We start from the raw sequence: 26,602 nt of genomic DNA on the forward strand, positions 1-26,602 counted from the left end.
ATAGCATTTACAGAAATGAGAAACATCCTCATGAACAAGAAAATATCAATTGACATCCACCTTAGAACTCTCAGCTGCTACATTCTTCCCATATTGATGTATGGCTGCGAGTCATGGACCATCACAAATGCAATGGAAAAAAGAATCAATGCAGCAGAGAGGTGGTTCCTCAGAAGAATGCTATCATATCATATACGGACAGGATAACCAACGAAGAAGTTCTACAGAGAACGAAAACAAAACGTACATTACTTAAAAATATCAGAAAACAGCAATCAAAATTCTTTGGACACATCATGCGAAGAGAGACATTAGAACATTTAGTTACAGCTGGAAAGCTGGAAGGAAAAAGAAGCAGAGGCAGGCAGAGAATAAAAACGATAAATGGATTAACATCATGGTTAGAAACAGGGGGGGCAACAACTACAATTTGGAGGGTCAGGGACCGTGATGGATGGAGAGACATGATCGCCCACACCAAAGGGCAAGGCACCTGAACTGCTACTACTTGTCCCACTCCCATTAGAGAAGAGGCTATGTATTCATGCCAGGACCACCAGACTCAGATCACAATTGCTTTCCCCAAGCAGTAAGGCTGATCAACACCACCACCCACTAACCCACCTCTCCACACCACCAACCATCACTGCTTTATCATTTCTTGTCAGTCACCTTATGTACATACAATCAATCTGTGTATCTAAGTTTTCTTTTGTATTTATATTCATTGTGTTTTTTTATTAATATTGTGCTCTTTATCTTATTGTGTGTTTTTGTGCTGTATCAAATCGAGACTAACAATTATTTCAGTTTCCTTTACACTTGTGTACTGGACATGACATTAAACAATCTTCAATCAAACATACAGGGCACAAATGGGTTAATTCTAGAGGAGAAGTGATGCTAAATTAGTGCAAATATCAAATGTTATGAAAATTATTTGCTCAGCACTTGATATGAGCAAAACATTGCATATCCATAAAATTATACTGAACAGGAAATCATGTCAAATGAAACTGCAGGGCCAGCACTTTCTGTCAGCATGCAATGAAACACCACAGTGTAAGTTTAACAACATGGCTTTTAGATGAATTGTGTTGTCAATTCTATTTCCCATGCAGAGCATATTGAACTATGTTACTTTTCTGGATCAAGTAGATATTGAGCTGAGCAGAAATCATGGTTTGAATGTGCAGTGAGTGTTGGCCCTCAAGAGAGCGTCAGATTAGCACCGCATGAAGTTATGCTAAGGTTCTAAATGTAAATGTCACATCATTATTAAGTTTCATTGCCAATACTGTAGGTATTTTAAACATCTGTACAAACACAGCTTTAGCTAATCAAGTATATTGTCTTTGGAAGCATTTTTCCATAGGATGATTAAATGCAAATTTTAATTCATTCACAGGCGTGTTAGTGACAGGCCAATCCATATTGCCCAGTGCCTAAGTGTTTTGGAACTGAATACTTTGATTTCATCTTTTAACAGCTGAGCAGAAGGAATGGCTCATAAGCAATCTTTGCTAAGCCACAGTCTATGACATTGTCCTCCACCAACTAGCAACATAGGATCTATTACTAATGAGGAAATATTTTATAATAGAAAGTGGCTATAAACAGTACAATACTGCAAACACTGTGCCTTAGGATGTTATACCAAACTGCTGACATAATGGTGTATGTTCCTGTTGCATGCACAATTCACAGTCACCAAACTGCATGTATCAGTGTAGATGCCAAAAAGACAACAGGTACGATACCTTTATTAGACACAAGGTGGCAAAATCCAGGTGAGCTTTCAGCAAAGTAAGAAACCAGCAGAATTAACAGAGAACTAAAAAGTTTCCCATCTGAACCACTCACAGATAGATCATTTTCAAATTAATTTCAAACATCCCATTAAGCTTTGCCAAAAATAATATTTAGCTGGCAACACTTGTTTCCATAATCCACACCTGCCACTCAGTGCTGCTGTATGTCTATTGTTGTAATTCCCTACAAGTGTTCAAACATCTGCAGGGGCAACTGAACAGCATTCACATCACACGCCGGCTTGAGGCCTGGTTACATTTTGTCTTTATTGCCATTTATATATGCTGGGCCAATAAAGACCTTGTTCTTGATCAGGGGAGCTTCTAAAGTCAGACCGTGACTTTTACTTAATCATCATCTTACTTCTAGTTATCACACAGCAAGCCTTAAAATAAAGTTTTCTGCAAATTCTGGTTAAGTAATAACTTACCACTGAAAAAAAAATTGATTGTATAATAACATGAATTAAAAGAATTGATTTTGAAAGATCATACAGCACATATTTTCAACTAATTCCAACTTCTTTACACAAGCAACTCCTATGGAGTCCACAACTTCCTTTACAAACTTCAGTTCTGCCCCATAAGCAGTTACTTTTCTCCACTAGTGCAGGATATCACTACAATTGTGAACAGTTTCACAATCCCAGGAACACAACCCAGTCATTGCAGCAAATGCCAATCCATGGAGAGGACCCTGTAGTAAACAGAGTATTCAGAACTGGGAAGAGAGGAAAGGGAGGAGGATGAAGAGTGGGTCAGGGGAACACAGGAAATCTAGAAAGAAATACTTTCAGAGGCACCATCAGTACTAATCTCCTCTTGGTACAGTGTCTCTCAGGCCAAGTTTCTCCATTAACATCCAAAAAGCTCAACACAACTGAGGACAGAGCAGGTATTTGATCAGCATCTCATCCACATCCTAAACCTTCACATCCTCTGAAATGCTCTTAGAAGACAGCACAGTGGTAGAACGAAAGGAATTTAAAGGGATGCCAATCAGATGGGCTTTTGTGGCCTGGGTGATGTTAATTATCATAGTCATCATTACAAAGATCAACTATTTAGATTTATAAATTTCAGATTATTAATTTAATTTTAATTCCTCATGCACCGTGATGTGATTTGAACTTGAATCTCTGGATTATTGGTATGATTATGTAAACACTGTGCCATCACTCTACCCTACAGATAGAGTACGGTATTTACATTGATATTCATGGCATTTTTAAAAAATATTGATTACTTGTGTTAATTACCTGTTGATTGGCACACAGTATGAAATTGAAGCTCTAGACTAAAGCCATTAAAAGCAATTCCACTAGAAAATATTTCAAATGAATCAATGAATGTGTGAATAGAATACTGGGAAGAAATTCTCGTCTGAAAGATTAAAATCCTGCTATTAATTCTGAAACCCCAAACATGTGAATTTCTTTAATTAAGCACATTTCAGCTGAAAAATTATAATAATACCACATATTTGCCTCACTGATACACTATTTAACATGATTTCTACATGCTTCTCAATATTTTTGAGTGAAATGTGGCTCTTATTTGCCTTGTTAACCAAAGAAGATCTTACAAGCAATTATCTGCAAGGTGTTTGTCATCCAATGCAAAGTCATCCTTTATCTTATGCAGAGAAACTGATGGTTTTTGACGCAGCCAGCCACCAGTGACTGTAGGTGGGAACAGAACCCCTCAGCATTCATCCAACAAATCCCTTTTGGCTCAGCTTCTACGGACTTAAAAATGAGACCCGACAAGCATGAACCTATCCCACCATCACTGAAGATGTATTTGTTTGCAAGTTATTAAGCTATACCAAAATTCAGACTTTTTCCTATTGAATATTTATGTTTAAAGTACATCACCTACATTTAATATGGGAAATATTATTTGCTACAATTTTGCTCTTTGTACACGTTAGCTATTTTCCATTCCTATATTATGACGCTGAATCATTCTTTTGCAAATCTTTACAATGAGGTGGCTATTATACATCAAAGTTAGTGAGGATTATAAATTTCTTTGGGTTATGCAAGTTTTCCATCAGAACCACCATGACTTCCATTAAGATTTTACCTCTGTGATTTTCCAATTTTTCTCTGAATTAATAACATCTTAGAACGGATTATTTGTTATCACAACTTCCCAAGAGCTGTACTTTTCGGTTGAGAATATTATTTATGGCACAGGAGATGAGAAGAATTTAATTTCCATCTATCCCAAAGTTCTATGTCCTAACTTACTTGCAATTTTGGTTTGGCATAGTTTAAAAGATTTTTCTTACATTCCTGACCTTTAATATTTCACTTTTTCTCTTGATATTCTATCCAAGTGACATGTAGGATGTGCTCATCTGGCTCAAAGCATTCTATTGAATTATTATTGATATTTTATTAGAAATAAAGAATCCTGTTCCTACCATTTTTTTCCCTTAATTTCTAACAGGGGAGAATTAAGGAGAAACGCAGTGAGATCACAATGATGAAAAAAAAAGAAAACTTCCATTGATAAAGCATTACCAGAACCAATAAAAATATTCCTAATGCTTCACATTTTCTGTGACCTAGTGTATACTTACAGTCAGACACAGCAGTCATTTAATAAAGAACAGGCCAAAGAATATCAACAGTATCTGATAAACCTGGTACAATGAAATGGGATCTTAGGCAACCATGATTTCCTTGAGCTGGCTTGGATGTTTTGGGGTACACGTAAAAAAGTCTTCACGAGTTTATATGTGGTTTGAATAAGATGTTTTCTAGAAACTCTTTGAAAGCTGCCCTTGAAACTTTCAGCCTTATCTGTCCTAAATTTTCCTTTGTGGATCAGTACCAAATTTTTCTGATAATCCTTGGTGAAACACTTTGAGACTTTCTATCCTGTAAAAATTAAACCATCTGTGAAGCCCTGGAATGGCCTTCTCTTATTTCTGCAAACCATCCTCTTTTAGTGTATAATTTATTTTTAATATACCAGTGGTGCTAGAAAGTTTGTGAACCCTGAGAATTTTCACTACTTCTACATAAATATGACCTAAAATGTGATCAGATCTTCATGTAAGTCCTTAAACTAGATAAAGAGAACCCAATCAAATAAATAACACAAACACATTATACTTGTTCATTTATTTATTGAGAAAAATTATCCAACATTACATGGATTTGTGGGAAAAAAGTATGTGAACCTTTGCTTTCAGAAACTGGTGTGATCCCCTTGTACAGCAATACCTTCAACCAAACCTTTCCTGTAAATGTTGATCAGTCCTGCATATTGGCTTGGAGGAGTTTTAGGCCATTCTTCCTTATAAAACTGCTTCAGCTCTGAGATGTTGGTGGCCTTCCTTACATCAACTGCTTGCTTCAGGTCCTACCACAATATTTCTATCGGATTAATGTCAGGACTTTGACTCAGCCATTCCAAAACATGAATTTTCATCTTGTTAAACCATTCTCTTGTCTTTTGGATCACTGTCTTGTTGCATTATCCAACTTATAATAAACTTCAGGCGACAGACTGCTACCCTGACATTCTCCTGTAAGATATCTTAATACAATTTTGAATTCATTGTTTTTGCAACAACTATAAGCTGCCCAGGCCCTGAGGCAGCGAAGCACCCCCAAACCATGATGTTCCTTCCACCTTGCTTCACAGTTGGGATGAGGTTTTGGTGTTAGTGTGCAGTGCCCTTTTTCCTCCAAACATAGCAATGTGCATTTCTGCCAAAAAGTTCAATTTTTGTCTCATCTGTCCACAGAACATTGCCCCAGAGCATTGTGGAACATCCAAGTGGTCTTTTGCAAACTTGAGACATGCAGTAATTTTTTTTAAAGACAGCAGTGGTTTGCTCTGTGGTGCCCTTCCATGAACACCATTCTTGTTCAGTGTATTTCTTACAGTGGACACATGAACAGAGACTTTAGCAAGTTCTATAGATTTCTGCAGTTCTTTTGCTGTTACCCTTGGGTTCTTTATCACCTCCTTCAGTATTCCACATTGTACTCTTGGTGTGATCTTTGCAGGATACCCACTCCTAGGGAGAGTAGCAACAGTACTGAATTTCCTCCATTTGTAGACAATTTCTCTTACTGTGGACTGATGAACGCTCAAGTCTGTAGAAATGCTTTTGTAGCCTTTCCCAGCTTCATGCATCTCTACAATTCTTTTTCTAAGGCCTCTGAAAGGTGCTTTGATTGAGTATGGTGCACATAGACAGATCCTTCTTGAGAAGAACAGGCTCTGTTAGTAACCTTACTTTGTGTGTCTTTTTTATAGAGCAGGGCACCTCTACAACCCACACCTTCAAAATTATCTCATTGATTGGAGCACCTGACTCCAAACAGCTTTTCTAAAGGCATTACCCCAGAGGTTCACATATTTAATACAAATACATATAATACTGGATCATTTTTCTCAACAAGTAAATGAACAAGTATAATGTTTTTTTGTGTTATTTATTTAACTGGGTTCTCTTTTTTTCTAGTTTTAGGACTTATGTGAAGATCTAATCACACTTTAGGTCATAGTTGTGCAGAAAAAGAGAAAATTCTACAGGGTTCACAAACTTTCTAGCATCACTGTATGTTTTTCTTGTGAATGTTGTGTATCTGATGCTACATACTTGTTGCAAGTACATGCAATCAAACATATACTTGTACGTCTGACAATAAACTCAACATCAACTTAGTTTGCGGAGATCTGGCATGACATCTATCTAAAACTTTGACAAGCTTCTATGGTTGTGCACTGGTTTATTGTTTGGCTGCATACAGCCTGGTATGGAATGTCCTTCAAAGTCCTTGAATGGAAAATTCTACACATTTGAACTTTGATAATAAATTTATTTTGATACTTCGATATAAATTTCACAAAATAATGTTCTTAAGTATTGTTGTTGTGATACAAACTTGATTCTCTGTTATGAAGCAAGCCTCTGAGATAAAGTCACATACTGTTTAGATGTTAGGTAGATTTAAAAGATCTGATTAGGGCTCCAAATAAACTGGTGATGACACATCAGCAAGACGGGTAAAATAAAGAATGTGCCTGTATGATTTCCATCTCTATCTAACACTGAACCAACACGTTAATGAATAGGAACTCCCTTATAAAATCTGATAGGAGTCTGATAAAATTTTGTTACCTAGCAAGAAATATACAATATTGAACTACAAAGTGATATTGCATCACAGGGATCAGAATGTTAATGGTTTCAGAATCATAATCAGAACAGCTTTATTAACACTGACATATGTTGTGAAATTTGTTGTTTCCCACCAACAGTACAGTGCAATACATTAAAAAACCACAAGTTCCAATAAGAATATATTAAAAAAATTTAAGAAGTAGTGCAAACAGAGAGTAAAATAATGAGGTAGTTTTCACAGGTTCATGGGAATGCTAACACTTTCTGGTATGCTGTTTTTCAAAAGGAAGACAAGAATGATAAAAGGATATAATTTGTCAGTTTTCAGTGCTGAAACTGTGAATGAAGCCAGATGAGGTGAAGCTTTCTCAAATTTTGATTAAATCTGTTACGGCTGAAGCGTTTATGGAAATTTCCAATACAATAATACATTCTCCATCCTGTGACTACTTCTTGGTAAGCAAAATATGGAGGAGTTTATTAGAGATTAACTCAAAACCTGTTAAAATTATTGTAGGTTTCATGTGTCATACTTTAAGCCTATTAACACACAATTAATGTATAATAAAGCCACCTTGGGTATAGCTGCAGGTCAACCGTTTATAATCCGGTACCACTGGGACCCGAGGAGTGTCGGATTAGTGAAAATGCCGAATTACAGAAGGATCACATTAAGCAACAGCTAACTGCCTCATCATACCTTTAAAATATCATGTAAATCAGTACAAGTTAGATAATAATGAAACAGAAATATTAAATAAATACCAAGTGAAATTTTAATAAAGTAATATACTGTACAGGCATAGATAAAATAAAAGGTACAAGTAAATGTGCAGGAATTAACTTATACAGAACAGTTGAGCACTTCTGCTTCTAAAGTGAGACATTTAATATACCTTTGGGTAAAGTTATATGTCTGCAAGTGTGATGTTGTCAGGATCATCAACATTTTTATCTTGAAAAATGAGTGAAACATCAGGAACTGGTGCAGAAACTGGCACAACAGTTTCTTCAAAAACTGTTGATGTTGGTGGCAGCACATCTGGGTGAGCAGAAGCAGAAGTTGGAGAAAGGAGGTCTTCTATATGACACATTTCACGCGACCGCCAGGTGGCCGGGGATTTGGCATTGGGCTTTTCCCTCTTCACTCACAGTTACTGAGGGAATCCTTGTTAGTTTCTTTTCCTCAGTAATATGCTTAATTTCAGCGGGTCGCCACATCTGATCTGAGGTCATAGGCAGAAGATAACGGAGCACCAGCCAGGCAATGCCGGAGGGTAGTGTGCGACTGCTGGCAGGCAGGTGAGAAGGCGGACCGACCCAGTGCGCGACAGCTCCCCTGCCGCTGGCCGGTGAGACAGGCAGGTGCCAGGTGACCGCGCCTCACACAAATGATATTAATAAATGCAGGAAAACAAGCAGAAATCACCTGTCTGTGCTTACAAGAGCGCACCAACACATCCAGCGCAACCACAACAATGCACAGCAGATTGGTATGGTGGCCCAGGAAATTTGAAATTACAGTTGCGCGGAAAATTTGAAATCAGTGCCGGATTATCGAAGGAACCGGATTACAGGTAGTCGGATTAGTGAAGGTCGACCTGTACTATCTAAATTGTACACATATCACGCATAGGTCAAAAAAACAGTTCTGTTCCATTCACCTCACATTATCATTGAACATACCCTGCTCAAAACATTGCAAGTTTGTTTATGAGAACAGAATCAATCAAAATGACAAGCTTATTGCCCAGTCAAAAAAAAAACTGCACTTGCTTTTTCTGAACAAATAAATCCCTCATTTCCAATATTACCTGTGGCTTAATCATCTGATGGAAAATGTCTTCTAAAAATTATAAACGCCTGTTTAACAAGTTTCTGGAGTTAGCCCTAATCCTTGAACAGAAACTATCATGAATATGTGATTTGAATTTGACATTTAATTATTTTAGATCAATTGTCAACAAGAAATTGAGTTCACCAGTCAATTACTATCTTGGTAATCTATTTACCTTCTAATTTTGTGGCTTTGATCCCACACTAGGAGCTAAACTAATAACCTGAAGTGACAAATTCGGTGCTTGGCATCTATCTGTCTCGAAGGTCAATGGGTGATAGAATATAGAACATGAAAATCTACAGCATATTACAGGCCCTTCAGCCCACAATGTTGTGTCGACCAAGTAACCTACTCTAGAAACTGCCTAGAATTACCCTACTGCATAGCCCTCTATTTTTCTAAGCTCCATATACCTATCTAAGAACATCTTAAAAGACCCTATCATATCCGCCTTCACCACTGTCGCCGGCCGCGCATTCCACGCACCCACCACTCTCTATGTGAAAAACTCACCCCTGACATCCCTCCTGTACCTACTTCTACAAGCCTCTTAAAACTGTGCTCCCTCGTGTCAGCCATTTCAGCCCTGGGAAAAATTCTCTGACTATCCACACAATCAATGCCTCTCATCATCTTACACACCTCTGTCAGGTCACCTCTCATCCTCCGTCGCTCCAGGAGAAAAGGCCAAGTTCACTCAAGCTATTCTCATAAGCCATGCTCTCCAATCCAGGCAACATCCCTGTAAATCTCTGCACCCTTTCTACGGTATCCACATCCTTCCTGTTGTGAGGTGACCAGAACTGAACACAGTACTCCAAGTGGGGTCTGACCAAGGTCTCATATAGCTGCAACATTACCTCATGGCTCTTGAACTCAACAGCTGATGAATGCCAACATACCACATGCCTTCCTAACAACACTGTCAACTTGCACAACAGCTTTAAGTGTCCTATCAAAACAGAGCCCAAGTTCTCTTTAATCCTCCACACTGCCAAGAGCCTTACAATTAATACTATATTCTGCCTTCAAATTTGACCTACCAAACTGAACCACTTCACCCTTATCATCATCACAAGCCTGGGTGGAAGGTATGGAGATCCTGAGATGCCCAGTTGTCAAGATCCCCTTCTCGACCTCATCAGTGTAGTCCAAAGGAAAACTTATGAAGCAATATGGTTGGCACCAGCTGCCGGAAGCACACTCAGTGGTGTCCGGCCACTTTAGGGGCTCTACTCAGGATTTGCTGTCTGGCTTTATCTCATAGCCTCCATCTCTCCTGAGGCTTCCCACAAGGCAAAGTGGGGCTATTTACCCATAGCTGGGGATCTGGTTCATGAGCACCAGGGTGTGTCCACACACCGATGGGCCTACGTGCTACGTGTGCACACAAATTAATGCTGCACAAACAGAGTGCTCTTTTACTATAAACACAGCTCGCTGGCTAAGCCTTCAACCAAAACCCTCACTAACTGTTCCAATGACTTGGACTGACTGTTAAACCTGTTCATAGTGAAAGATGGTTCGAATATATGGACTGCTTCACTCCCACTACGACCAATACTCAAAATAAGCTAAAGTTGTTATTTGTCTCATTGTGTTTTGTGTAAATAAAATATCCATCATATTATTTCCATCTAATAACATTCAAAGTAATGAACTGTACTAAAAAGCAGGTTACGGAAACCAAGATAAGTTAAAAGATGCCAGATGTTTTCCATGTCCTGTGCTGCAAAATTTGCAGATAACACTGTTTTTGCAATAATATTCATGTTGCAAGGATTGGTGCAGAAAGGTACGGTTTGTCCAGAGATGGAACTAACTGAAACAAAAACAAAACAAAGAAGTTGAAGGTTGAGATGGAAAGTGCATGATCTGGAATGAAAAGTGTTGTCCAGCCTCGTCCCAAAGGGAGAATGCAAGACATGTAAATAGTACAGAGGATAATCATAAGGACAATAACTGGATCAGACACTGCACAGAAATACATCGATAAACAAATAAAGTGTGCAAATGAGAATAATTCCCAAGAAGTTGTTCCGATTTCTAATTTGAGGGGAGACTTGATATACACAAAAATGAGGGGTATAGACAAGGTAAATGCAAGTAGATTATTTCCACTGAGGTTGGGTGAGACTACAACTAGAGGTCATGGGTTAAAAGGGAAAGGTGAAATGTTTAAGGGGAGCATAAGGGACAACTTCTTCACTCAGAAGGTGGTGAGTGTGCGGAATAATGCCAGTTTGATTTCAACATTTAAGAGAAATTTGGAGAGGTACATGGATGGGAGGAGAATGGAAAGCTAAAGTCTGGATGAAGGTCAATGAGACTAGGCAGATTAATCATTCAACTTGGACTAGATGCTGTAGTGCTCTATGACTATGACTCTATGATTTCAGCTATTGTGATACTGCAATATTAAGCAATATAGTGCATCCAACTCGTCCTTTTACCAATGAAAATATTTCAACATTCTAAAATCAACTGCAAATTCAAAAATTTACCAGGTGGTGATGACTCTTGAAAAGCACACTGCATTTGCTATAAAGGAAATCAATCAATAGCATAAATTGTTGTACATTCTATAAAGCAGACAATTAATGAAAGGAAGCCTAGACCTGGAGAATCCATTTAACACACAAGGCTAATAATCCAATGCAATCATCAGACTACAACAATCACTTGGGGCATCCAAATGCAGAGACACAAAACTATGCTTCACAGAAAATATAATGATGTCCATTTGAGGGAGATAATTCCACTTGCAACCAACATAACAAACAAGATTTAAACTTCACTGAAAGGATACCTATAAGATTTTCTTTGTTAAAATCTTAAAATTAAATTCTGTTGTACAACCTCAAAGGTTAGTTCACAAAAACAGTTTTGGCATCTGATATCATAGCATTCAAACGTTTAGAAAATGAGAAGATAGCAAACCAGTCTGCACCTCTCAGTGCTTCATATTTTCAAACTAAGAAGCAAGCCTACCTGCTCATTTACTCGTGAATGGGAAGGCCCATGATGGATTAGAATTTTTACAATGTCCATGTCTCCCTTCCAAGCAGCCAAGTGGAGTGGAAAGCAGCCCTTGTTATCTGCAACATTGGTGGAGGCCTCGTACTGAAGAAGCTTCAGAACGACATCCCTGCGAGAGACGAGTCAAAATAGAGACAACATCAATGACCTAAAATGTGACAGAAGAAAGTCTGAAAGAGCCCCTGAATCTGAACAGATGCAAAGTCTACGATTATCACTTCTGAAGAAAAAATTGTCATTTTTGCTTTTCTCTTGCAATTTTTACCCAGAATTAATTCACGCTAAGTACTGTGGATGTGACCCAGTACAGTAACTATAAATCAGGCAACGTCATATTGATGACACATATTGGGTGGCAAAATGTAAGAGATCTATACTAATAAAAGTGAAGGAAAATGTTGCAGATCCTGGAAATACTCAACAGGTCAGCCACTACATGCAGAGAAGAAAACCAAGTTAGCATTTTGGATGGAGGACTTTTCAAAGTACTGACAAAACACTATTAAGCTGAAACTTCAACTGTTTCTTTCTTAAAAATATCACCTTATTTGCCACCACAGGGCTGTGTGCTAAGCCCATTGCTCTACTCTCTGTTCACACGACTGCACGGCCAAACACCTGAGAAATCACATTTCCAAGTCCACCGATGACATGACAGTGGTGGGGCTCATCACCAACAACAATGAGATGGCCTACAGAGAGGAGGAGGAAGAGCTCAAGGTCTGGTGCCAAACAAATAACCTCTTCCTCAATGTCAGTAAAACGCAGAAGATGGTTATCAACTTCAGAAGGACTCACACCACCACGACTCCCTCTACATCAGTGGTGCAGCAGTGGAAACTGCTGGGAGTGCAGATCGCATAGAAACTCTCATGGTCCCAGAGCACATCCTACACAGTCAGGGAAGCTCATCAATGTCTCTACTTTCAGCGGAGGTGGAAGAGAGCTGGACCTTGCACATTCATACTCTTATCATTTTGCAGATGCACAGTAGGGAGCATCACAGCTTGGAAAAGAAATTGCACTGCAGCGAATGGGAAAGCTCTTCAACAGCCAGTCAAAACTGCCCAACACATCGCTGGTGCCAGCCCACCCTTTATCAAGGACCTATGTACAGAAATGTGCAAGAAACATCATGAAAGATCCCACTCACCCTGCTGATGGACCTTTTGTCTCGCTCAGGAAGAAGTTTAGATAGCATCCATGCCAGGGCCACCCAACTCAAAAAGAGATACTTTCTCCAGGCAATAAGGCTCACCACTACTTTAATTTTCCTGTCAGTGTCACCTTACATACAGACACTACTGTGCCGAGTGTCACTTTATGGACATGCAATCAATCTATTTATATAAGTTCATAGGCTATGTTGTGTATTTATATTTATCGTGTTTTTAAAAAAAAATATTGTGTTCTTTATCTGTTCGCTGTGCTTCATTGGATCTGGAACAACAATTATTTTGTTCTCCTTGATACTTATGTACTGGAAATGTACTGGAATACTCAATCCTGACTAGTCCAAAATTTCATGATTCCATCTTTGATAATACAATATCAGTGAACCAGACTGTATTGACGGCTGGCCAATGGGTCCATGGAGAAGTGTGCACATTAGTGCGTGTTGGACATCTATGCCTGTACCGTGCAATGCAGGTCAGAGAGCACTGGAGATCGGAGGCAGGCTCACCTACTCTCATATTCTATCCGTGGACTTGCCTTTCAATGCAGAGGGGGTTCCCTAATAATATGAGTAGAATGGCCAGAAACAGATTTATCTGGCCTCAGAACTTTACTGAATGTCAAGCATTTCAGTACATAATACAAAGCCATTCAAAAGAACAGAGGATTATTACAAACAGAAACAGGAATAGACCAGTTATCTTTCTCGTGTTTGTACCACCAATTAAATTATGGCTGATCTTTAAAGAGATCTCTTAGAGAAACAAGGTAATGTCAATAAGTGGCTACATTTTGTATGCAGCTCCAAAGGACTCACCAAATATTACAATTTAGGACCACGACAGCTGAGATCCACAGTCATAGCCATGGGTACTGCAGTAAGCAACATTGTTTTAAGACACTTAAATAGTCTATCGATTCTCAAAACTGGCAAACCCCAGAAAGTAGACCAAGGTCATGAGTGCAGTTCCCCTTTAAAAAAAACTGAAGCGCAGAAGGTGTGCTGGGCTGCAGGTATAATTGAAACACAGAGGCCTTAGACACCCACTCCCAACTATCCTGCTGGCGAATGTACAGTCTCTGGAACATAAAACTGAAGACCTCAGAGCAAGATTACAGTACCAGAGGGACATAATGGACTGCTGTTGTACCTTGCTTCACAGAAACATGGCTCACCCGTCTTTTAGGATGCAGCACTGCAGCCTGTTAGCTTCACCATTCACCACCAAGACAGGATATCTGAGTCTTTTAAAGGTAGAGGAGGTGGATTATTCTATATGATAACTCACTGTGGTACACAGACGTGGCAGCTCTGTCTAAATCCTGCTCACCTGACCTGGAACGTATAGTGGTCAAGTGTCATATGTTTTATCCGCCGTTATCCTGGTCAAAGTCAGGCAGGCACTGGAGGAGCTCAGCACTGTCTCCAGTAGTCACAAGACCTTCCCTATTGTTGTTGGAGATTTCAACCAGCCAATTTGGATAAGTCTCTGAACAACTACTACTGGTCGATGAATTAACATTCGATGCTTTGGGCCGAGACCCTGGTTGCCCTGATGAAGGGTCTCGGCCAGAAACATCAACTATTTATTCCTTTCCATCGTTGCTGTCTGACCGCCAGAGTTCCTCCAGCATTTTATATGTGTTAAACTCAATAACAGATGTCCACACCCTCCTGGGTCAGGTATTCCAAGATGTATTCATTTTCTTGTCTAGTTAGAAAATGCCAACCTTAAAAATGTAAATTAAGATGAGTGACCTGTTTGATATTATTTCAATTACTATTAATTCTTTAATGAGCTTACATTAACTGATTGTTTCTAAGAGAATTTATTACATTTTACTTTTTTAATTACCTATTGTTTTTCAACTGTTTTTAAATACCTCTTGAAATAGAGATTAGTTTTATTTGTCACATATTGAAAGCATACAGTGAAATATGCCGCTTACATCAAATCAAGTCAGCAAGGGTTGCGCTGGGCAGCCCGCAAGTGTAACCATGTTTCAGCGCTAACATAGCATGTCCACAACTCACTAACTCTAACCTTACGTGTTTGGGTTGTGAGAGGAAACCAGATCACCCACAGCACACCCATACGGTCACAGGTACAACGTACAAACTCCTTGCAGACAGCAGTGTGAACTGAACCCTGATCTTACAGCTAACGCTGTGAAGTGTTGTGCTAGCTGACACGTGACCGTGCCACCCCTCGGATTATGAGATATATTTTAAAATAAGGAAAGGGCTTCTTGGCAGCTTGAGTCATTGCAAGACCATTGGGACAACCTGAGATAGAGCCACTACTTGTGAAATAACAAGGCAGTGTGATCCCTAAGTTATTGGGAGCAACTGCACCTGAAGGTTAGGGTGGTCAGGTGGTTAGTGTGGGAGAGGGGACAACTGAAAATGGGTCGAGTCGAGCCCTATATGGCCAAGGATCCATGGAATGCTGTCTGCAAATGCCAAAGGAATGTAAAATAAAGAGAGACAGTGGTATGAACAACAAAAATAAGTAACAGATCAAAGGTTGACTTATGGAATTCTAAAAACTCCCCACAAATCAGATAACAAGGAATGCAACCACTTCACTAATTTTGTTGCCAAGACCAACCAGAGTTGTTTGGATAGTTTTAACCGCACTTTACTAAATGCAAGCAGAGGAATACTTCACATAAATTCTAACTGGCTGCATAACTAATTAGCTGGTTGTGGGGGGGGGGGGGCTACTGCACAGGAGCGAAATAAACTGCAGAGAGTTGTAAACTTAGTCAGTTCCATTATGGGCACTAGCCTCTGTAGTATCTAGGACATCGTCAAGGAGTTATGCCCCAAAAAGTCGGCATCCATCATTAAGGACCCCATCACCCAGGACATGCCTTGATCTCATTGCTACAATCAGGGAGTAATTCAGCAGCCTGAAGGCACACACTCAACAATTCAGGAACAGCTTCTTTCCCTCTGCCATCAGATTTCTGAATGGTCATTGAACCCATGAACACAACATCACTACTTTTTTTTATTTCTATCTTTGTACTTCTTATTTAACTATTTTATATAAATATATTCTTACTGAAATTCACATCCTTTCTATTTTCATGTATTGCATTGTATTAGCAAAGACAAAAAGAAAATCCCTTCCCGTCATCAGCCTACACTGAGAGCAACAAGGAGTTGGTGTGAGCAGTCTCAATGCCAGGTTTATAAAATTCCTCAGGCAGTACTCTTCATGTTACAAATGTGAAAGAAATATTTTGATTTTTTTGAACATGAGAAATAATTCCAACTCAACAAGTGGGATCATTTCCTGGTTTTCCATTCACTCTTTTCCCAGGAATATCCTGGCTGCCCCCTCTCCCAGTTTCACCAATCACCTGCCACCCTGTACTACCTTCTCCCCTCCACCACTTTCTTAGTCTCACTCCTTTCCCCTTCCTTTCCAGTCTGCAAGAAGGGTCTCGGTCCGAAATATCAGCTGTTTACTCTTTTCCATAGACGCTGCCTGATCTGCTGAGTTCCTCCAACATTTTGTGTGTTGCCAACTTCAGATACTAATAATAGATATATCTGTTGCAAAAAGTGCTTTTACCTACCATCTGCTAAATGGAAAAAAATGTGATATGTGATACGTAAATTTAAATAAAATCTCTCTTTCAGTTCTATATTATGTCAATAAATATCTCTCACATCATCCATAGCAAGACATAATGAATACAATATAATATTCACAATTCATTTGCAATCAAAAACCAAAATCAAAGGAATATCCACTTAGAATAAGATCCAGTAATGATTATTGGTTACTGTCCACTGACCCCTACTGGGAAATTAGTTTATGTGCACAGAAGGTGAAGATAAGTTTGGATAATTTATTATATGCCAAACATTTTAATTCCTCTTCCCAATCCCATCCTGAGATATCAGTCTATGGCCTCCTCTTGTGCCAATATAAGGCTGCTTCAGGATGGTGCAGCAGCACCTTATATTCCGTCTGGGTAGCCTCCAATCTGATGGCACTAATAACAATTTCTCCTCACAGTAAAAAAAATGATTTTTCCCTCTTCTTCTATTCCCCACTCTAGCCTCTCATCTCTTCTTACCTGCTTATCATCTCCCCCGGGTCCCCTCCTCCTCCCATTTCTCCTATGGTCCACTCTTCTGTCCTATCAGATTCCTTCCTCTCCAGCCCTTTACCTTTCCTACCCACCTGGCTACACCTGTCATCTTCTAGCTATCCTCCTTCCCCTCTCCCTTCCTTTTTTATTCTGGAGTCTTTCCCCTTCCTTTCCAGTCTTGAAGAAGGGTCTTGGTTCGAAATATCAATTCATTTCTATAGGCGCTGTCTGACCTGCTGAGCTCCTCCAACATTTTGTGTGTGCTGCTTTGGATTTCCAGCATCTGCAGAATTTTTCAAGTTTATTATAAACCTAGTATTACAAAAATCAGATAAAGAAAATGTTGTGGTTTGGGATATTTTTGGAAAAGAAATTAGGATTTAAAAGCAAATTGAATTCTCCTTCAGTTACCAGTACACTGAAATGAAAGGGATCTGCTTCCTCCATCAACATGACACAATTGGTAAGTTGTTGGGCTATCTCACTCATGAAATTCCCAATTCAGAATTGTTCTGGGGGCCAGTTTCAACTCAAAGCCTCTTACAAAAGTAGCAACATTCCGAATTACTCCAAGGAAATCTTGATCCATAACCTCTCAAGATGAAGGAGGAACACTTGGAATGGCAGTGAGAGACTCAAAGAAGCTAGAATCCCATTTCTGTATTGGCAGGGAAATTAAACATAGAAACAGATTTACAAACAGTCAGGTTCAGCAAAAGCTAGCACACTGGTCAGAAGTTGGATGTTTCTTTGTTATTTCCAATAGCTGCAATGTGAATTCACCGGTAACCCCTTGCAGCCCTGCTTTCCACAGGGACAATTCTCATTCCTCTCCATCCACCCCTCCCTGTCCCAGACATTTCCCTCCACACCTCAGGAGAAGCAACATTTTTCCCTACACCTCACCCCTCACCAGCTTCCAGGAACCTAAACAGCTGTTCCAGGCAACTCCTCCAATCTCATCTGATATATTTGGCGCTCTCGATGTTGCCGCCTCGACATCGGCAAGATCAACTGCAGACTATGTGACCCCTTTGCGAAGCACCTGTTCCCTGTCCATGGTGGCAATCTTGAACTCCCAACTGCCAGCTATTTTATCTCCTCTCTCCATTCCCACATGGACCTGTCTGTCTCAGCCTCCCCCACCGTTGATACTATGAAAATAGGGATGTGGGTAACCTGAATTTGATAGAGAGATTTGGTAAAGTAGATTTCGATAGCCTCGGGTTGTCGATTACCCAGGTGGAATATGAGTTGCTGTTTCTCTGGCTTTGTTTGCTCTCACCTTGGCAGTGGGGAAGGCTGAGACAGACAGGTCCACATGGGAATGGAGAGAGGAGTTAAAATAGCTTGCAGCTGGGAGCTCAAAATCCCTTACTCTCACATTCTAATCCACCAGGCCCTCTCACAAAACCTCTTTCCGAAACCATCTTCTGTCCCTTCCCCTACCTTGTCCACCTGCCTATCACCCACACACTCAACTTACTGGGTCCCATATGCCCTTCCCCTACTGTTGCCTTCTTCCCACCATCCCTTCCTTCCTTTCTTATCAGATTCCTTAATCTGTATCCCATGGTAATCTCCACTAATCATCTCCAAGCCAATATCACTGTCTCCATTCTTTCCTCTGCCACTGGGCTCCAGCTGACCATCAACCTCTCCTCACCAGAATCTCCCTTTCACTTGCTCGCTCCTGCCTCAACCAGCCCCTCATCTTTCTATACTGGCCAACTTCCTGTTATGGTACAGGGACTCAATCTGAAACAAGAATCATCAGATCCACAAATGCTGTCTGACTTTCTGAGTTCCTCCTGCAGTCTTTTGCTATTGATCAGATATTGGATCATAACTATCCTTTACAATATTGTAAAACATCCAAACTTTTAAAAGAATGGTAAGCAACACCAGTAATTGAGTCATTGAGAAGTACAGCAAGGAAACGGGCCTTTTGGTGCACAAGTCCACGCTAACCATCAAGCACCCATGTTTACGCTAATCCCACCATAACCCAGCTGGTGGCATAGTGGCATCAGTGCTGGACTTCGGGGCGACAGGTCCCGAGTTTGACTCCAGCCAGCTCCCGTTAAGAGCTGGTGATCTCTTAAAAAAAACTCACCCGGCAGAAGGCAAACACTGCTGATTTTCCATGTACATGATTTTCCAACATGTCAGAGTGGCGTGGAAGGAAATCGTCTGCTACCTGGAAAAAATTCCAGATGCGACATACCTACAATAACCCATTTTGTTCCTTCTCATTCCCATCAATTCTCACCTGGGTCTCATCCCCATGAGGAACAACTTACAACAAATAGTTAGCCCACCAACCTGCATATTTTTGGGATGTAGTTGGACAATGGGCCAACCAGAGGAAAACAATGCAGCCACAGGGAGAACATGCAAAATTTCCACTAGGTCAGGATTGAATCCAGATCATTGAAGCTGTGAGTCAGCAGTTCCACCAACCGTGCCGCCAAATTTTTGACAAAAACATTGTAAGCCATTTCACCAATCCAATAAATGAACCATAGAACCATAGAACATTACAGCACAGAAACAGGCCCTTCGGCCCTTCTTGGCTGTGCCGAACCATTTTTCTGCCTAGTCCCACTGACCTGCACCTGGACCATATCCCTCCATACACCTCTCATTCATGTACCTGTCCCAAGTTTTTCTTAAATGTTAAAAGTGAGCCTGCATTTACCACTTCATCTGGCAACTCATTCCACACTCCCACCACTCTCTGTGTAAAGAAGCCCCACCTAATGTTCCCTTTAAACTTCTCCCCCTTCACCCTTAACCTAATATCTCCAACACCCAGGACTGAATAAATTCCAAATTGTCAGAATCAGAAGCAGGTTTATTATTACTGGCATGTGTTGTGAAAATGTGTGTTAGATTGGTCCATATAAACTCTGTATATACCAGGCCATTTGAAATGATGTCTTTAAATGTAAGTTAGTCCTTAAAAGCATTTCACTCAATTTGACTGATCCAATTATTCAAGCTTTACAGTTTTTACATAATGTGCTGAGTTATTCAGTAAGGAAGTTTGGCACTTCCACTTAACTATTTAAATTAGCATTATCAGGTAGGCACCTCATGAACTACTGCAGCTCTGTTTAATATATTCAACCTTCTTCTACAATGCAACTTGAAAAGACTAACAGGTGTTTCAATGCAGAGGGAAAAAGCAAATTAACCTATTTGCTTGAGGTCAAGTGCAGGGAATTAGTGCTTAATCAAGCCATAACATTGTTGCAGCCAGTGGTATAGTGGCATCCACACCAGACTTCGAGGCGAGTGGTCCGGGTTCAAATCCGGCTAACTCCTTGCACACTTTTCATCTGTGCTAGGTTGAGTGTCGAGCTAGCAATTCCGCCTCATAAAAAAAAAAGACAAAAATGCTAATGGAACAGCAAGGCATAAGGTAGGGAAAGGAATAAAAACAACAAGCTATAACATTAATACTGTTGCCTACCTCCATGTAAATTAAATAATTGAATTGATGTTTCTAACATTACACTTGACATCCTGAATACTTCTGGGTGTACCTTGTGGATTTTGGGCCGTTGATAATGAAAATCAACATGAAATTTCCCTATCACATACCATTTTTAAAAAAAATTGCCCATATTTGTTATTTTAATTCATAACCCAAGTCAGAATAATTGATGACAAGATTAAGGAAGGCACTTTTGCCAGTCCACAAATGAAACAGGCCATCAGTGATAGGCAATTTGAAGAACTTCAAGTAGGACTGGAGAAAATTGCATGGAAGGCATTCAAGGATGTTGCTGAAAATGTTCTTGGCAACTACAGAGCACTAAAGTATGTGCAACTGGTTGACAATATGCCCCAAGCATTCAAAACCATGAAGTGCAACATATCACTAAGGGTTCATTTTCACTATTCCCATTCAGATCTCTTCCCTGCAAATCTTGGCACTGTCAGTGGTGAACATGGTGGAAAGTTTCATCAGGACATTGCGGTCATGGAGAAACGGTATCTGGGCAACTGGAATCCATCAATGCTAGCTGATTATTGTTGGACACTTAAGCAAGAAGCCTCAGAGACTGAGTACAAATGAAAATAATCAACAAAGCATTTTTAGCTCAGTTGAACTATTGCAAAACGTCAGCACCGTTATGCAATTAAACACAGTATGTTCAATTAAAGTTAATTTCTTGTTTCTCCAGATTCCTACGTGATACAGGTAGTCTGAAGTTATACTTGTGTTCAACTTCAATAAATCATAAACAAAAAAAAAATTCTGAGGAAGCAACAATTTCAAAAAAAATTGTCCAGTGTTACTTTATGCTTTGAAAGCAGTATGATGTTCCAATCATCCTTGAAACAGTATCTTATACATTACAACATATGCCCAACAAAGTGTAAAAAGCCATCAAGTGAAGTTCCTTTTGGACTGGGACAGTTACATTTCAGATTGTTTCAACAGCAAAAGTAACTACGCAGTCTAAAAACAAAATACATGTGCTTCAGATAGAGGATTTCACTCAACACCTTCAGCTTCAGCCTCAACAGCACTTATACCACCATGGGAGAACTGGGTTAATGCTAGCTCATCAAATCTCACGACTAATCCAGGCGGGTGGTAGGGGAGATCTTAACAAGGATGTACCATCCTGATGAAGTTCTTTGGCACAGTATAATCATATCTCAAGAAAATTAAATAAAGCACAATGAGAAGTTTTAAAATAAATCATTCACTGCTTTTGATGATATTCAGAAAAGATATTCACCAGTTTATCATGTAGTAAAAAAAATCATAACACTGAATATTTATCTCAGCCAAATATTTTAATAGAAAAATGTTTAGACTTTGATCACACTCAACTTGGAGGCAGTTAAAAGAAACAGGATTTAATACCACATGTTAAAATCCAAATGGGCACGTTTTGTTACAATTCAGAGGGTAGCTAAGTAATTTCCAACAGATGAGATAATGGCAGTTCCAGGATTTTCGAAGTATATGGATGAGACTTTATTTCTAGCATGAAGCAGTGTTACTTGTGACTCTCTCGTCTCACCCCACTGCAGATCTCTGCACATTAATAGGAACTAGTTTAAAAAGGATTCCTGCTATCTGAGGCCACAAGGAAACATTCAGATTGGCAGATCTTGTACTTCATCTTCTCAGAGGAACATGAGAGTTCATTTTCCAGGAATCCACACAAAATGTAGACTGCTGACATAAATGTAGTCAGCGAAGTTCAATGCAGATACAAGCAGGATGGAACAACAATTGTCAAGCTAGTCAATAAAAAAAAGATCAACTTCAAACAGATGGGAACATTATAGAAGTTTGCTCAGTCTCAGCATTTTCATACCATGGAATCTGAAGTGTTAGCTGTAACCCCACTAATTAAAATCTGATTGAAGTTACTGTAATAGGCGCCACAGTAGTGTAGTGGTTTCTACAACGCTATTATAAATCGGGGCGTTGGAGGTCAGAGTTCAATTCTGGCGTCCTCTGTAAGTAGTCTCAGTACATCCTTCTCATGGAATGTGTGGGTTTGCTCTGGTCCTCCACTATCCTCCCACAGATCAAAGACATACTGGGTAGGATAACTGGTCATTGTAATTTGTCCTGTGATTAGGTTAGAGCTAGTGAAAGCGTTATTAAGCAGGCAATAGCCTCAATTCTATTACAATCATGCATAAACCAATTACCTCTTAAAATTGAAGCCCTGCGGCAGTGATGCAGCAATCTACTGAATCTGACGTAGTGTAATAGCTTGGGTTTAGGTATGGATGCTGTTGGAGGTTGATAGCTGCTTTCTCTGTTTAGGTAGTCTCTCAAAATGGAGGATGATTAGCCTCCACTCTAGTTCTGTAAGTCCTGAGGTGACTGATCAACCCAGTGTGGGGCCTTGCTCACATTACCCAATAATGGGCAAGAAGAAATGCAATGCCTATGACTCGTGGACTTCAGTCTCCATTCCAAGCGTTCCTTTTTCACTACAAGAGGTTATGGAGCAAGAATTCTCAGAAGTTACAGGGATTTTTGCAGGAGGCTTTGAATGCAACTTTGAAGATACAGCACTGTCTAGTTGCAAGAGCATCCCTTTTGGGTGTCAGTGAATGGTACTGCCTGCCCAACAGAGATGACAGAGTCTAATTATGCCCTTGTTGCTAAAGACGAGGCCTAAAAATGATGAAAAAAATCATTTAAAAAATGATGAGAAAATGGCGGCGCGACGGCAGCACACGCGGCCACTCCAGGGATGAATATCTGTTATCTGTAAGTAGGGGCCATGCACAATCCTGATTTGATGGGGACAGACGTGAGAAGCACGGAGGAACATCTGGTGAAATTTCTGACATGCCTGTTTCGCTGTCGCTGCTACTGTGCCATCGAGAAATCTCTGGAGAGGAAGGCCCCGAATCCTCGGCTTTGCCTGTTGCTTGGCAGCCAAGGCCGAGGTCGAAGCGCTCGGCAGAGATGGTGCTCTGTGCTTGGTGTTGGAGGGCTGGTAGGAGGCTCGAAGTTTTTCGGACGGACCCAGAGTTCGCTGTGGTCGGATGCTTCCAGAGGCTGCATCAGGAAGCTTTGCACTGGAGGTTCATGGCAGGAAGAGTTTTTCTTCCTTCTACCATCTACGTGAGATGATGGGCTATCAAGGACTTTGAGACTTTCTTTTACCGTGTCCATGGTCTGCCCTTATCAATTGCTTTGCACTGTTGTAACTATATGTTATAATTATGTGGTTTTTGTAAGTTAGTCTTGGTCTGTCTTGTGTTTTTGTGATATCATACTGGAAGGACATTGTATCATTTCTTAATGCATGTATTACTAAATGACAATAAACGAGGACTGATTGAGTGTCCTCACAATCTAAAAGGGAACACTGACATAGGTTTGACCATCTGTCACATACCGAAAATGATAGCACATTGGGGAGCCACCTCCAAGCCACTGCTTTCTCCAAGTTTAGTCATGGATTAGTAAAGCCCTCCTAAGAGGCAGGTTGTGAATCTCATTGTGTTAATCACTGAGTTAGAACACAACTGTGGACCTTCCCAAGCAAGATGAGAACACAATGTACTGGAGAAGGCTAAAGAACTCACTAGGAAATCTATCAAACAGTGCAATCTCGCAGGCACATCCATAACTCTTTCTGTGTAAGATTTTAATTGTGTTGTTCTAATTGTAAATTCAGAATCTGATTTGTAAACATGATAGCAATAGAAAGCTTTGCAAACACTGGATCTCTGAACTGTCCGGAAGACACTCAGGCCCCCTGAACACCACGTTACTATTGTACCTGGTACACCCGATGCAGACTCCTCTACATTGGTGAGGCCCCTCGTAAACTGGGAGGGACACTTCATTGAGCACCTCCGCACCAGCTGCAGTTTCCGGTGGCCAAACATTTTAATTCCAATTCCCATTCTTTTTAAGATGTGTCAATCCATGGTCTCCTCTTGTGCCAAGGCCACCCTTGGGGTGGAGGAACAATACATTATATTCCGTCTGGGTAGCCTCCAACCTGATGGCGTGAATATCGATTTCTCCTTCTAGTAAGCAAATTTCCACACCTACCTCTATTCCCCACTCTCGCCTCTTACCTCTTCTCACCTATCTATCACCTCCCCTAGGTATCCCTCCTCCTACCCTCTCTCCTGTGGCCCACTCCCTTCTCCCATCAGATTCCTTCTTCTCCAGCCTTTGACCTTTCCCACCCAGTTGGCTTAACCTATCACCTTCCAACAAGCCTCCTTTCCCTCTTTTTATTCCGGCATCTTTCCCTCTTCCTTCTCAATCCTGAAGAAGGGAAGGGCCTCAGCCCAAAACGCCGACTTTCGATAGATGCTGCCTGACCTGCTGAGTTCCTCCAGCATTTTGTCTGTGCTGCTTTAAAAAAATTCTCTAATTTTCTATTATATTCTCTCAAAATGGACGAACCACATCATGTCTACATTATCAGAAGAACTAACTGTGGTTTGCTGAAAAATATTCAGCCATATGGTCTATATTAAGCTCCTTAAATACTATAGCTATAAGAGTTGGTCGAAAGCTAGCTCGGTCCCACCCCAAGGCTTTCTTGCCTTCTGTGTGCTAAAACTCAGAAGTCTTGGAATAATTTCTACTTGCCCAATAAATGCAGCTCCCTCAGCACGAAATAAAATGATTAATATCTAGGATAAATCTATTAATTTGACATACTCCAGCCATCAGCACTGAATATCCATTACTTCACCAAAGGCATGTTAGAAGCTGAAATGTGTGTTTGATGGAAAATGAAGCCCTTGTTTAACAATGTATAGAACATAAAAGAGCACAGCATGGGAACAGACCCATTGATCCACAATGTCTCTGCCAAATACAATAACAAATTAAACTAAGTCCCTTCTGTCTGCCTGTGACCCACATCCCTCCATTTCCTGCACATTTATGTGTCTATCTAAAAGCCTTTTAAGCCCCACTACTATTTCTGCTTCCACTGCTCTGCTTGGCAGCCTATTCCGCACTCCATGTAAAAATAACATGTCCTGCACATCTCCTTTAAACTTTCCTCCTCTCACCTTTGATGTATGTCCTCAAGTATTTCATGTTTCTATCCTGAGAAAAGATTCTGACCGGCTCTCTTAATTATGTCTCACATAATTTTGAAAATGTTATCTGCTCTCTGACTCTCCAGAGAAATCAACCTCAAGTTTGTCCAAACTTTCCCTCGAGCTAATACCCCCTCATCAAGACAGCATCCTGGTAAACTAATTCTGCACCCTTTCCAAAGTTTCCACCTCCTTCCTGGGATGACCAGAAATATACACAAAACACCAATGACTTTCTTTTCACTGTTATATCAATACCCTGACCAATGAAGCAAGCATTTATATAGATCTTCTTTACCACCCTATCACAGGAAGGCACAGAGTCGACTGTACTTCCTAAGAAGGTTGGCGTCATTCAATGTCTGTAGTGAGATGCTGAAGATGTTCTATAGGTCAGTTGTGGAGAGCGCCCTCTTCTTTGTGGTGGCGTGTTGGGGAGGAAGCATTAAGAAGAGGGACGCCTCACGTCTTAATAAGCTGGTAAGGAAGGCGGGCTCTGTCGTGGGCAAAGTACTCGAGAGTTTAACATCGGTAGCTGAGCGAAGGGCGCTGAGTAGGCTACGGTCAATTATGGATAACTCTGAACATCCTCTACATAGCACCATCCAGAGACAGAGAAGCAGTTTCAGCGACAGGTTACTATCGATGCAATGCTCCTCAGACAGGATGAAGAGGTCAATACTCCCCAATGCCATTAGGCTTTACAATTCTACCGCCAGGACTTAAGAACTTTTTAAAAGCTATTATTAATGCTTTTTGAGATAGTGATTTAGATGCATATCATATTTTTTACTGAGTTAAGTATTGTATGTAATTAGTTTTGCTACAACAAGTGTATGGGACATTGGAAAAAAGTTGAATTTCCCCATGGGGATGAATAAAGTATCTATC

The 26,602-nt window shown here is 40.3% G+C and overlaps 1 protein-coding gene across 12 annotated transcripts in view; it reads right to left on the minus strand.

The window, feature by feature from the left end:
- The window catches only part of anks1b (ankyrin repeat and sterile alpha motif domain containing 1B), an 856,034-nt gene that overhangs the window by 561,952 nt on the left and 267,480 nt on the right, over positions 1-26,602 (minus strand). For all 12 annotated transcript variants that reach the window (XM_073066305.1, XM_073066306.1, XM_073066289.1 and 9 more), the window contains one exon: positions 11,798-11,954. In XM_073066305.1, the coding sequence (XP_072922406.1) occupies positions 11,798-11,954 (157 nt within the window). The remainder of the gene's footprint in view (positions 1-11,797; positions 11,955-26,602) is intronic.

This window comes from Hemitrygon akajei, chromosome 14, assembly GCF_048418815.1.
Source record: "Hemitrygon akajei chromosome 14, sHemAka1.3, whole genome shotgun sequence".
Classification (NCBI taxonomy): Eukaryota; Metazoa; Chordata; class Chondrichthyes; order Myliobatiformes; family Dasyatidae; genus Hemitrygon; species Hemitrygon akajei.